Source organism: Molothrus ater, chromosome 2 (assembly GCF_012460135.2).
Source record: "Molothrus ater isolate BHLD 08-10-18 breed brown headed cowbird chromosome 2, BPBGC_Mater_1.1, whole genome shotgun sequence".
Classification (NCBI taxonomy): domain Eukaryota; kingdom Metazoa; phylum Chordata; class Aves; order Passeriformes; family Icteridae; genus Molothrus; species Molothrus ater.
In genome coordinates this window covers 114798865-114812766 of record NC_050479.2, presented here as the reverse complement: position 1 = coordinate 114812766, position 13902 = coordinate 114798865, and the positions used below count along the sequence as shown (strand labels likewise).

Genomic DNA, 13902 nt, shown 5'->3' with positions numbered 1-13902 from the left:
CCATGTGATGTGGCAGAAACCCTGGCAGCAGAAGCAGCAGGTTTGTTCTGCAGCAAAGCTGCTTTTCGGCTTCCTGTGCACCAATCAAACCTGAGGCCCTGGGCTGTGCATCCTCCTGTCGGGTTGAGCTGCAGTTCAATTTGCTTTGGTTGCCTTCCAGAGAAAGAATCTGAGCCTGGAAAAAGCACTTGGATCCTTCAGAGGGGAAGAAGGAGCATCCAGATCCCCTGGAAGTCACAGTGAGGACACTCTGAGGATCAAGTCCATGCTAAAGATGCTGCATCTGCTCCCCATGCACAAAAACCTCTGAGAGTGACTCTGCTTCAGCCAGTGGCTCACCTTGACCTTCCAATTGACAGAAAAGAACATTTCAGGCTCAGAGCAACCCCTCTGGCTGAGGAACTGAGCCACTGTAAAATTAAAGTTACACCCTGCCCACAGGACAGGGGGAACTTGGAGATTTCTGATTGCAGGAAGAAATCTGGTCTCCAAATAAAATACAGCAAGGTTTCCCCAAAGTGCTTAACTAAAGGGTATCCATGCCACACTTTTATTTTTCATCCTTTTTTTGACCTTTGATTTAATTTAAGTACTCAAGCAATTTTAGCTGTGTTTTCTTCTCAGCTTCTCCCACTTCAGGCCACACACACAAAGATCATTCTGTGACTTGACACCCCTCCTTTCTTAAAAACTTCTGGTGAGGAGGAAAAAAAAAGAGGATGTTATTTTAAACAGCCTCAAACTAGAGGTTTTATGTCCATTAGGGTTCTTATTTATTCATTTCAATTCATGCCTTTTTTACATTGAAAATTATAGTTTTTAGAGATTCCTGTAAATGCCTAGGTATGTAAATGGCCTTTCTCCAAAATGTGCTTCTAGATCACTAAAAATAATTCACTTTTGCTTATACTTTCTCTGTGTGGAATTCAAGGTAACAATGTGAACGCTTGCTGCTCATCCCTTTCTTTACTGATCTATGTTCTTTCATTTTTAGTCTACCTAAAAGTATATTTATTGCTGATAAAATGGCAGGAAAGACAATGCTCTCCTCTTCACACACCAGATCCATCAACAAGAGGGCTCCTCACCCAACCCTATCCATGACCCTCAGCAGAGACATCCCTTCTGGGTGCAAGGGACACAAGCAGTGTCCCCAGCACTCTGGCTGTGAATGACAGGCTAAGTTTGCCATTTAACCCAGCCCAGATTTGTGATGGCTCACTCACAGCATCCACATCCCATGTGAATCTGTCTTTCTATACTGCTGTAGCTCTCTCTAAATGCCCTGAATTAGTGATTCCAGAGGACTTTTTCTTTTGTTGTGACATTATTGCTTACTGAAATAAAATTTCTGCTTTGGGGACTCATCCTGCCACAGTATTTCATGTTTTCATGCAATGCCTGATCCCTTCTCCAGCCACCACTGATGCAATTCCTTTGCAGAGCCATAAGAGGAACAGGGTTAGGATCACTTGTCACTGAAGAGTCAGGTCACCTTCCATCCTTGGTGAGCTCTGTTTCCTCAGCCATATGTATAAGGCACCCAGATCTCAGGCTCTACCTGCAAGCTCCTTGAAAATGGAACCACTGCAATGATACTCACAAAGCAAACTTTACTTTGGTTTGGCATGAGGTACAAGGCAATTCAGCAGCTGGCTCTCTCTGAAAGTTCTCCTTTCCTTGTTATTTCCTTCCAAGAATATTAAAAAAAAAAAAGGAAAAAAAAGAACATTCTCCACTTTCAAATTGCTGTTCACTCCCCAAGGTGAACAGCCCTTATAGCGAATGTTCCAGTGAACACAGTTCACAAAACATCAGAAAATTAAACATGATCAAGATGACAGCATCTCTCTTGAAGGGTTATATCATGACATAATAAGGAATAACTCATATCCCAGAACAACTAACTTTCTTCTGGCACTTATTCTATCTCAAACCCTTCTGAAGGGTACATGAGAGACTTCTAATTTAATTGCTGTCCTCTGAGGTGGAAACTGAAACAAAGCTAAACAGGTTTTGTGACCAAACCTTTATCACCTAAATACTGTTTCACTTATTACAGGATTTATAACGAATTTCTGTACACTTAGAAAGATACTGGAATTATGTTGGGTTTTTGCCACAAAAGCTTTTCTCTGCAGGTAATACAGGGAAAAAAGCTTCCTAACAACAGTGCATGCAACAAGTTGAAAAATGTGACTTATTTTCCAATAAATAAGTGCATGCAAATTACAACAGATGGGCCAAAAGCTTTCTCAGGAGGGTCATGCACTGACATCTCTGGGCAGTAGCAGCAGCCTTTGAATTTTCACTTTGACTGCTGCTTAGAAAGGCCACTGTCAGGGAGGAAGCACCTACTGTGCGCCTTCCCCTGCCTTCTGATCCCTTATTAGTTAACCCTGAAGTGCATATGTACACAGCCCTAATCCCCAGGCGGGGCTCTGGGTTGGGGGAAATCTGGAATTAATTGCGGGGTATTTTGGTTCCTAATGCAGCTGTTGGGAGTGTTTGGCTTGGCAGGGGAACAGAAAAGGCACTGCATACCAATTTCGTGAGCCACCGTAAAAGCTGCGTGGAGGCCGTCGTCTTCAATCACCGCGCAGCTGCGCTCGGGGGAGCAGATGGTCCCAACGTCTGCCATTCCCAGGGTATCACAGGAATGATGCCCACATAAATCCTGCCCAGGAAGGGAAAAAGAAAAATCAAAAAAAAGGAAAAAAAAATTGTTACAATGAATTTTTACACCCAGCGGTAATAACCGGTTAAAGGTGCCTTTGCCAATGGCAGGTCCCAGATGAAAATACCAGTGCAAAGTTCCAGCTAAAGACGTTAAATGCACAGCAAGGCAATCCCTGGTAAGGTCGTGGGAGTATTTCCATGGACTTTAACAGGTTTTGGATATGTTCTGCAGCTAATTGTGGTTAAGTTAAATTTGTAAATTCGTATTTCTGCGATGCTCACACTTGCATTGAGGTGGGTGCTGAAAATATGCTGTGGAAGCATTTCCTCATTGACAATAAAGCCAGAAAATTCTCTTTATTTACAGAAAGTAAACCAAAGCCCAGAGAAAGCTTCAGCTTACTGATCAGTCCTTGAACCAGAGATCACCTTGCTTTTCTGAAGCCAATCCTATATTCTCATTTAACAGAAATGAGATTGCTACATGTGAAACCTCATTCCACATCTGCCAAGCAGTACAATTACTACTGTCTCACCCAATAATATACCAAGTATTAAGCAATTCTCAGAGACTGATGAGAGTCAGAGAAAGTGCAAAATCCCAACAACTTAACCACTCCTCCCACATGTAGATATGGGATATCTCTGAAAACCACCCAGGTAGCATCAGGTTTTGTCTTTCAACTTTGGTCAGACATTGTGTTTTTATCACCAGCAGCAATTTCTCCATGCTTCTGTTGAAGCAGAGGGAAGAATATTAGTGTGCATGTGCATATATACACATTTTTTGGATGAGAAGAAGAAGCAGGGGCCATGCTATTTGGAACACTTCAACATTTCATTGTGGTTGAATGAAATTGTCATTTTCAAGGCATGACAAATGTTATTATCAAAATGATCAAAGAGCACTTTTCTCCCTTCATTTTCAAGATTCTCTTCTTCCCTTCAGATCTCTCTCTATAAGGACTTCCTTTTATGAAGCCTTTCATAATTAATCCACCTGAATAACAGACACCTTATAGGAGGCTTCAGAGCAGCAGTGTTCACTGATTATGACAGGTTAGGCAAACCTGGAAAAGCACAGGATTCAAATCCCACTGAAGTCAAAGAAAACCACACCTAAGTGCACAGATACTGTGACAGAGTATCTCTTAACAAACACCAAATTAAAAAAAAAAAAAAAAGAAAAAAGAGGTTTTTTTGCCAAACAAAGGAATTTTTTCCTTTGCTAAAGCTAAAAATACAAAGCAGTGTTACATATATGGAGGAGAAATTTCAGGCTCAGTTCTGGCTTCCAGAAAAGTGGGACAAGAAGACACTGTCCTAAGCTCGATGTTTAGGTTGGACATTTAGGAAGAATTTCCTCACAGAGAGGGTGATTAGATATTGGAAGGGGCTGCCCAGAGATGTGGTGGAGTCCCCATCCCTGGAGGTGTTTAAGGAAAGGCTGGATGTGGCACTCAGTGCCATGGTCTAGCACAAGGTGCTTGGACTCAATGATCTCAGAGGTCATTTCCTGTTGCAGTGTGTCGCCATTTCCTGTCCCACCTTTCCCATCCCCTCAAGCATGCCAACCTTTCCGCCTCCCCCTGTGCCCTCCTGCCTGGCACCTTCCAGCAAGGCGTCGTGTGATTGGCAGATGCCCCCCCAGGTCTGGGCTCATTGGTTTGTCCCAGCGTCCACATCCCCTGAGCCTTCCCCTGCTCACACCTGGTTGGCCCTCACCTGTCCGTCCCGTCCCCCTGTCCCCGGGGCTTAAAAAGGACACGAGACCATGCGGTCGGGGTCTCTGCCGTGGCTCTGCCGTGGTTCGGTCTCTGTCTGACTGTCTGGAGCTGTTGCCAGATTCAGAAATCTACCATGCTACAATAAACTCTGGATCTAAGCTACACGGCAGAACCCGCTCCTTTTCTCTTCACTGTTGCCTGAATCTTTTCCACCAAAGGTAAACTGAGTTCCTATTTTGCCTGGACTTGTTCTGAGCGCCCAGCTGCAGCACCTAGCCAGCCAAAGGCATCTCTGGGGTGAAAAACGCCACAGCTGCTGCCTTTGGTCCAGCAGCGAGGCCAGACGAAGCCAGGCAGGACACACCCTGAAACATTCGGGGCTTAATATTTAATAATTTCTAACATGACTGATCCTGTCATTCTATATGATGGAGCAATGGGACCTGAATCCACACAAGCAGCTGAACTGAAATTCTTACACAAGTACCAAAAAGCACATAAATCAGACAGAAAGCAGCTTACTGGAGGAGGGCTAGACAGGTTGAGAGTGCCAAAACAGTATAAACTGCCTTAATTCAGGCTTTGTGTCTGCATGCAGGTTCTATATCACTCAGTCTTTTCTTGTATTTGGGTGTCATTATTACATAGGTACTGTCATCAGTGCTGCTCCCAGTGTGGCACAATGGTATCAGCACCCAGATGCCTCATGCCACTCAGGATTTACTCCCATTTGCACACAAGAAGCAGCTACACTGTGAATTTACACCTATAGCCACAGCCAGACTTCATTCACAATGATTCACCAGGTTTGATAACTCAAATATAACTAAAAAAATATAAATTTTTCTAAGCAGGCAATCTTGTAAACTTCCACAGAGCTTATTCTGATGGGATGCGTGGAGCATGAAATTTTAGGGCAGAGATGTTAGCATAATCTCACCTCAGCATTTCAAAATCTGTGCTCAGGATTGCATTACAGTGTCCTCCCTAAATATCAGGGCTGGTCCTAGAAAATCCCACAGCAGGAAAAACATGATTCTGCAAACTGCTGATATGCCAATCACCTAGCTCCTCCAATTCCCCACGGACAGCTGGCAAACAGGTGACATGGGACCAGCCCTCCCCAGAAAGGAGAAAGGTGCCCACCCTGGGTCAGAAAGTGGTGGCAGTGCTCCAGCAGAGCCCTCAGTAGCCCCGTGGGCACCTCCTTGTGGCCCCCCAGCAGTCGGTGTGGGAGTCCTGCAGCCACTGCCAAATCCCAGCTGGGAAGCAGCAGAGGAGCTTGTAAAGGATTCTGGAAACATGGACAGGAAATATTTTCTGGCATCGGCTCCTTTGTCAGAAGCTGTTATGAGGATGTCTGTGGGTTGCCCATCTGCTGCCAGAGCAGGGCATGCCATGGCTGTGCTTTGGGCAGAGCATGGATTGAGCATCCTGGTTTTCCCTGCCAATTCCAGCCCTCAGTGGCTGCCTGAGGATGCTCATATGCAGCTAAGGCTGACAATATCAATAATCCTTTAGGCAAATTACTGAGAGCTCCTCTATGTTGTCATTATCTCGTTCACTTCTTTACTTCTCCTGACTCTGTACGATTTGAACTGGAATATATTTCTGTTCCTAGAACTGCAGCCTATCAACTGGCATCTCTGAGACAAATATTTTGAAAAGTTTGCTTTTGGGTCAATTCACCAATACCAGTGTCCAAACATCTTGACTGCAAGTGATGTTACTGAAAATCAAGCCTGCTTAGCCATCAAACACTGGATATGGATTATTCACTACCAGAATCAATAGCTGTATTTGATTTTTGCTTTCCTGGGCAGTCCTGGAAAGCAGTCTATTACTTCCATGAAGTAAACTTTCTGGGAGTACAGTAGGTTTTACTTCCCTGGAAAATATTTTAACTTTTTGTTAAAAACAGGCTTCAATGGAATGATGCAATCTTAAAAAAATCTGTGTGGGTAGCCTCAACTTTTCATACTCCAGCTAAAGCACAAGGCAGGAGGGGACTCGTGATACATAAAATCAGTTTCCAATAATTATTTCACTCTGGGGTTTTTTGCTTCTACTAGAAAGTAAATCAGCTACTCAGATCTGGATGTTCAATTGCCTTGAAACAGTGGCAGAAGAGTTAAAGAATGTTTTTTTATATTTCTAAAGAAGAAAAGCAGCGTGGCACTTGATCTGCTTTACAGTAGTTTCAAAATAGAAGAATGACAAGGAAATGCATTTGCTATGCAGGAGGCAAGAGATGTTAAGTTTTGGCAAAGGAATGGCTTAGTAAAACTAAGCTGTACATCACAAGTCTAGGAGTTAATTAGACAGCTCATTAGAGGCCAAGTTTTCTTGGCATTCTGAATCCATCAGGAGCAGCTGGCTGGCTGCCATGTACACATGGCCTTGTTGTGAAGGGAGGTAACTGTCACCATGTCCTGGCTGGAGCAAGGAGTTCATTTCACCTGAAATGTGTTCTACAGTAGGTTCCAAAACAAGAATAAACTGTTTAGTGAAACCTGGTATTAGGTCAGAGCCTGCTGACCAGATCCAAAACACAATGTGAGCTCCAACGTGGACACTTTGGTGGGACTTAAGGACAGAAGAACATGTCCTCAGGTCTTTTGAGTTATCTACCCCTCACAGGGCTTGCAGTTTGGGATCCTGTGGGCCCCAAAGTGCCAAAGTTCCACAGTCTGGAACAGCTGGGCACTATGCTTACTGGGGTTCAGATGTTTCATTCAGATGTTTCAGATGTTTCTCCACCTTTGGCCCTGAGGGAAGATGAGCCCACAGAGCTTCTCAGATCAGAATGAGAAGAACCCACAGGATGAGGCTTTGTGCAGGTCAAGCTGCACATCACCTTCTTGTAAAGCACAGCTAAAACCTCTACAGCTCTGTTCACTTGTTCTTCTTTTGCAGCAGCTCATCAGCTCAAGACTTTTCCCACTAAGAACATGATCCAGCTACAAATTCCTTCCAGGGACGAGGCCAACTAGAAGCATCTTTTTTAGGAGAGCACTTTATGGTCTACACCAGGCTCCTACCAAGCACACAGGGAGCTGTGACTCCTCCTGGAGCAGTCCCTGAGCCCAAGGTTTCCCTAGCCCAGGCTGCAGGTGAAGTGCAGTCAGGGAAGGGACCCAATTTTTGGTCCCTATTGCTCATCCTTCTTCCTTCCCACTGAACAGCCTGTGGTAAGTCAGAGAAACAGTTCCTCTCCATGCTTGAGGAACCCAGACCACCTTGCTCCAGGCGCTGCACTCCACTCAGCGGCTTCAGGTCACGATTCCCCTCATTCTCACCATATGAATTACTCACTAAACAGTGACAGACCTTTGGTCAGAGGGGTGGAAAGTTTCCTTAACACCTGGAACAGCTTACAACCTCCTGGTTAAGGACCTCTCCTGGGAGGTGGGCGATACAGACCTAAAATCCCTCCAGCAGAGGAAGGAATTAAGCACGACTTTCCGATTTCCTGCAGCAGCAACGTTCCCACCGCAGACCTGGGCAGGAGGGTGGGGTCAGGTGGTGCTGGGAACACACACATCCACCCCTCCTTCAGCTCCTCTGCAAAGTGGGGGAACTTCCACTGATGTCACAGCAACCTGGAATGGCACACAGGGTTTCAAATGCAATGTTCACATGAGCAGAAAGGATCCCGGGTGACAAAAGGCTTGCTGGGTTACTGCTCTGTCCTCCCCTGGCCACATTTTGAGAGGGTGGCCAGAGCCTGGTTGCCTTCTGAGGAAAACCACAATGGTGATAGCTGCCAAACCCAAATGTATTTCCCCATCAGCTTAAAAATGGAGGTAATTTGCTTTTGGGGTTCATATCATAAATATGAGCCTGGGGCTTGAGCATTTGGGGAAAAAAAAAGAACAAACAGCAGAGTTATACAAACTACAGGTTATTTTAAAATACTGACAAAATGCAAATAAAGCATTTGGGATCTGCATGGGGAGAAGTTTCAGTTATGAAACTGGTGACTGATGACCAAGTAAAAATGTGTGATTTAACCTGCCTAAGCCCACAGTTCCTTTGTGGGGAAACTCCACACCATCTCTCCAGACCAGGGTGAATCAAACTTCTCCTCTATCAGTTATGTCCCACTTTGTTTTCCCTAGGGACATTATTTAAATGTGCAACAAAGTTGGTGAAAACACTATGAAACTGGTATACACATCACACTACAATTTCTTCAGAGTAATATTAACAGTGAAATCTATTCTATTGACCATTGGTACAGCGACTTGTTTTACTGCTAGGGGATAATAATTGTTGGAAGATGATAACAGAGAAAAGAGAAAAAAAAAAAAAAAGAAGAAAGAAGTAGAGCCAAAGAAAGCATGTGCTCCATGCAGTGAAATTATCATCTACAGAGCTGAGATAATACAAAGCTTGCTGTTAAATTTCAACAGCACTGCCAGATGGACAGTTAAACTAAATCAAACACACCAGCCCCATATAATTACTGTGTAGAAAAAGGCAGGACAGTGGCCTTTGGCTCTAGCATGAACCTTCTGCTCGAGCCAGGCATGATGGTACTATCACAGATGATGCTAACAAGCACTTAGGAAAGGATTTTTTCCTTGCTCCTAATGTCTGTATCTACTGTGAGAAACATCTATTTTAATCTTCAGATGATTCAGAACAGGGGCGGAAAGGAAGAGAGCTGGATTTTGTCCAAATGCATTCAATAGTTCACTTGAAATTTAACTAAGGGCCACTAATGAAATAGACTGGATGGATTCTAGAGGATAATTGCAGAGCAGGCTGGACCACAGAAAAAGAACAGTGTGAGTTCAAATGCAGTTTGCAAGTCCCATCTAATCTGTTTTGCTACTGTGGCAAATAATCTTGCAAGTGTTTTGTTGCACCCATAAAAATCTGAAGATGATCTGCTTCCAGCTCCTGCAAACTATTCACTATAAAAAAGGCTGATACAGAATAAACTCTAAATTTGCTGTTGACTTCACTGCTGTGGACAAGAAGTGATCTAATCTCCAGAGAAAGAGGGCTTTGCAAGCTCTTCTCCTCCCTACCACATGGCCACTTCTCTATGAAGTGGAGCAGACTCACCTGGCCACCAGAAATGCATCCTTGCACCACCATATTCCATGGAGGATGCTCCAGGATTCATGAGGCCCAAAGATTTACAGCTGCTGCCAAGAACTCAACCACAAAGTAATCCAATAGCAGGGGACTCATGTGCTCTCTAAGGCTGTTATGGTCAAGCTGCCTTGAGGAAATTTAGAAATATCAGAAAATTATCACGTTCGCTTACTGTCAAGTCAGACCTCTGTCATGCTTCATCCTGTTCCTCGTGGGCCAAAATGACAGACTGCAACCACTGGGAAAATACACTTCTCATTATCAGATTTAAAAAATCACTGTGGAACCCAACTAAATTTCTGCAATATTTAGTGGCAGATGATTTCTGTGTCCACTTAAGGTTTTCACAATGGCCAGACATGTAACTCTAGTGATCCTTGCATTTACAGAGTAAACAGAGGACCCACTGCAGCCACTAATGGACCCTTGCCATCACTGATAAGCAACATAAAGCCTAAAACCAGCTTTAAGAACCTGAATCACCCCAAACTGAATTCATGTTCATATTGATTTACTGTGATATGCAGAATAATTGCTTTAAAGCCCTTATCCAATTAAATACAGATTATGACCAGAAGTGGCTGTTTTAAATCAGAAGTAGTGAATTTCCTTCTAAATTCTTTTACATAGGAAGTACTTCCTAGTATGAATTATGATGATGATGATGACAACCATAATTTGAACTTATAAAATATAATGTGAAGCACCACTAATTTAATAATAAAGGAGGGTTGCCAATGCACTCTCAGTCTACCAATGGTTACTAATTTATCTTTAGAGAAGTAAAGACAACCAGAGGATGAAGGAACACTGCTGAATTCTCTCAGGATTCTTCCTTCATACAGGAGCTCAAATAAAGCCCTCTTTTGGTGTAAAAAAATACCATCCAATCAAATGTCACTCTGAAACAAAGATAATTATTATTGAGGGATTTGTACGGCATCAGCCATGCACAATGCAGATTCTATCTACACAAAGCCAATTCCATACAGCTGAGGCCACGCATTCAGCTGACAAACGATCTGCAAATATTATTCTGTTGACAACACGAAGCTCAAGGTGGCCTCAGTTAGTAAACAAGGATGGAAAATGTACCTCACACGTTTGCCCAATGCCTGAAACCCAAGGCACTTAGAAAGAGACATCTGGATGTTCAAAAATCAGCATGACGATATTCAGAGCCCATCAAAACACGCAGCCACGGCTCGGCGTCTTGTAGCTTAGCAACCAACTTCATCCATCCAAAACAGAGTTGTAAAAGTGGTGCTCTCCTGCCAACTGCTGCCACTCTCATTGAAAAGCTAAACTGGAAAAAATCTCTCCTTTAGTTCAAAGCGGGGCTGTTTTCTCCAGGAAACATCTCCACTGCTTTTTCATCCTTTAACCCTTTTCGTGTTTACATTCCACGGGGAGCAAATAGATTCATGTTGACATTTCAAGGGTAAGCATATAAAAATCGTGTGGGCTCACACACACTCTCTGCAAAGAACATCATGAACACATGTAGCAAGAAACTCCAGTCTGGTTCTTAATTCAGTCAAACACTGCCAAACAATGTCCGTGTGCACAGAGGAAAGCATTAAAGCAGATTAAGTTGTCCTGAACTGCATCGAGCAGCTAATCCCAGAGTTAAAGCTGTTAAAATGTAAACCAAGAAAACACAAGCCTGCGCTTTTCATCTCATGAAGCAGCCCTGAGCAGCAGTGCAAGCAACATTTGCATCTTAAGAGTGCAAGGAAACCACAGGAACCGTGGTGATTTGTTTATTCAATGCACTACTTACGGCCCAGAGAGGTAATTCTATGCATTGCTCATGAGTCTTTGAAAGCGGATTACTGATTAGCAGCACCCTCTTATTCTGGCAGGAGGGTGTCCATGCAAAGAATTACAGCTAAGCAGCTGTAAAGCAACTGCACTTTAAAGTCACATCCTATCTCAGTCCAAATTAACTTAATAATTGACGTTAAGGTTCACAGTCGTCACCCTAAGCGTTTCAGAATTGTCATATAGCCCAGGGAAATAAACGGGAATAATGGCAGAAACACTCTTCAGAGCGAAGTGATGGATTCTGGCCCAGGCTTAATAAGCCATTGGAAAAGATGTTTACAGCAAACCCAAAGACACTCTGACCCAGTCTAGGTAGCCTGCTTTCATTGAGGTTATAGCGATAATAAAATGAAAGCTTGCAAATTGCACTGATGGGCTTTAAACTGCTAAAAAGGGCTCCTGTTGTACAAGTGATGCCTGACACAGAACCTAATGTTTCAACTATTTACAGCTATAAAAGCAAGCCAGGCGCTTTTTCCCCCCTTCTGGAGCAACTCCTTCCACAAACCATCCAAAGCATCCTTTTTGGCAGGCTCCTACCATGTAGCAAAGCCGGAGAACTCAAATGAACGGAAAGTCATGCAGTTATTTTTTTCGTACTTGGGGAAAGGGAAAAAAAGAAAACACCAAACCCAAACCGCTGAAGGGATATTCTTACAGAACTTCATTGCATAAACTCGGCCACATGTCTACCAGAGCAATGTCCCTTAACGACCTCTGGCAATGCAATTAATCAACAACCCAGCATGGAGCAATAAGGCACGGCTCTGCATGAGCAACACGAGCAGATCCAACCCACAGCTGATGAGGGCACCCGCTTGGGGGACAGGACAGGGACTGCAGCCCCTTGCCACCACCCAGCCCAAGTCACCCAGCTTGTGCAGCCCTGTTTACCTGCGGTCTGCACTTACGTCCTACACCTGAACCACAAGCGCTGCTGGCTTCCAGCGCGGTGGAGCTATCCCTGCTGGAAATAGCGTCCCGATGTGCTCCACAAGCAAGACGTCTGTGCTCTTAAGGTGCTCTCCACCACCTTCCCTAGCAGGTTTGTTTGGGGACTAATTTAGCCTAGGAAGTGCTATCAGCCCTTCCCGACTGGACCACCTCTGCAGAAGGTGTTAAACATCTCACAGGGACAGACAGGACAAAGTCTGAAGCAAAGGGACATCAGGCTGAGTCCCACTATCAAAGCTCCGATCTCTCCACCGGGCTGAGGTCCCAGCACTGCACTGGTGAACCCAAGGCGGGGTGACAGCACAGGGCAGGGTATACACACAAATCTCAATCCCTCTGCCATGCCCGGCAGTAGGTGCCGGTCCCTGAGATGCTGCACTGCCCGAGAGACGAGCCGGATTCATGTGCGGGGAGGAAACCACAGGGCAAAGCCGAGCAGGGTAGCCGGAGGTGCGGCAGCCCGGCCACGCCAGGCTCGAGGGACACCTCTCGCTGTCATGGCCATGCCCATGGCCGGGGCCATGCCTACCTCGCGCGTGAAGAGGATGGCGGCGTCGTAGTGCTCCTCGTGGTCATCGTCGAGGCGGTTGTGCTGGTGCTGCCACTTGCAGAAGTTCTTGAGTGTGGTGGCGGCGTTCCTGTTGACCTCCAGCCCCTTCTCCTTATCGCCCAGCGCCACCACCTTCACCACGGCCAACCGCACGTGGTTCTCCAGGCTGGCGTGCGCGTAGAGCCGGGAGGCGATGGAGGCCAGCGTGAGCAGGTAGTGCTGCAGCCCCTTCCCGTACTTGCGCACCATGGAGGCGTCGGCCACCAGCAGCAGCTCCACCTGCCGGGCCCGGGACACGGAGCGCCGCCGCCGCCGCCGCCGCCCGTCCCCGCCCGCCGGCCTGGCGGGGTCCCGGGTCTCGCAGCTGGTGCGGGCCGGCACCGTCTCGAAGCTGAAGCTCTCCCGGCGGAAGACGTGGGGAGCGCGGGCCGGGCCCTCGCCGTAGATCCGCGCCGCGGCCTCTGCGTGGGGAGCGCGGCGCGCCGGGCGCACGGTGTAGCGGGAGCGGCCCACGGCGAAGAAGCCGTCGAGGCCGCCGCAGAGGTTGAAGACGGCGAGCGAGCGCGGGCTGCCGTCCACCGTGCCGCGGTAGTGGCAGCGCGGCCCGTCGCGCTCCAGGTCGAGCAGGAAGCGCTGTCCCCCGGCGTAGAGCACATAGCCCGCCCTGCCGCCCCCCGCGTAGGTCGGGTCGAGGCGCCGCACGGCCCCGCGGGGCGGCCCGGGGGCGGGGGGCCGGCCGGGCGGCGCGCCGGGCTCGGCAGGTGCGGGCGGCGGCGGCGCGGCGCCGCCGGCACGGGCGGCCAGCAGCAGCCACAGCAGCGCCGGCAGCATCCTCGCCTCGGCGCGGGGCAGCGGGGCGGCGGGAATGGTAATTGTGGTGGTGATAGTGATGGGAATAATGGGAGCCGGCCGGCGGAGCGCGGCAGCGGGGTTAAGGGATGGGGAGAAAAGGAGAGGTGCGAAGAAGGGAGAAAAAAAAAAAAAAAAAAAAAGGAACGACAAGAAAAATAAAAAAGAAAAAAAAGTTCTCCCTCCCGAAGTCAAGTGTGAGTGGGA

The 13902-nt window shown here is 46.6% G+C and overlaps 1 protein-coding gene across 1 annotated transcript in view; it reads right to left on the bottom strand.

Annotated features, from left to right (window-relative positions):
- The window catches only part of ADAMTS5 (ADAM metallopeptidase with thrombospondin type 1 motif 5), a 39565-nt gene extending 25888 nt beyond the window's left edge, over positions 1-13677 (bottom strand). Inside the window, exons 1-2 of the mRNA XM_036404184.1 lie at positions 12826-13677; positions 2545-2677 (exon numbers count right to left, since the gene is read on the bottom strand). Of these exons, the coding sequence (XP_036260077.1) occupies positions 2545-2677; positions 12826-13677 (985 nt within the window). The remainder of the gene's footprint in view (positions 1-2544; positions 2678-12825) is intronic.
- Positions 13678-13902: the final 225 nt, after the last annotated feature.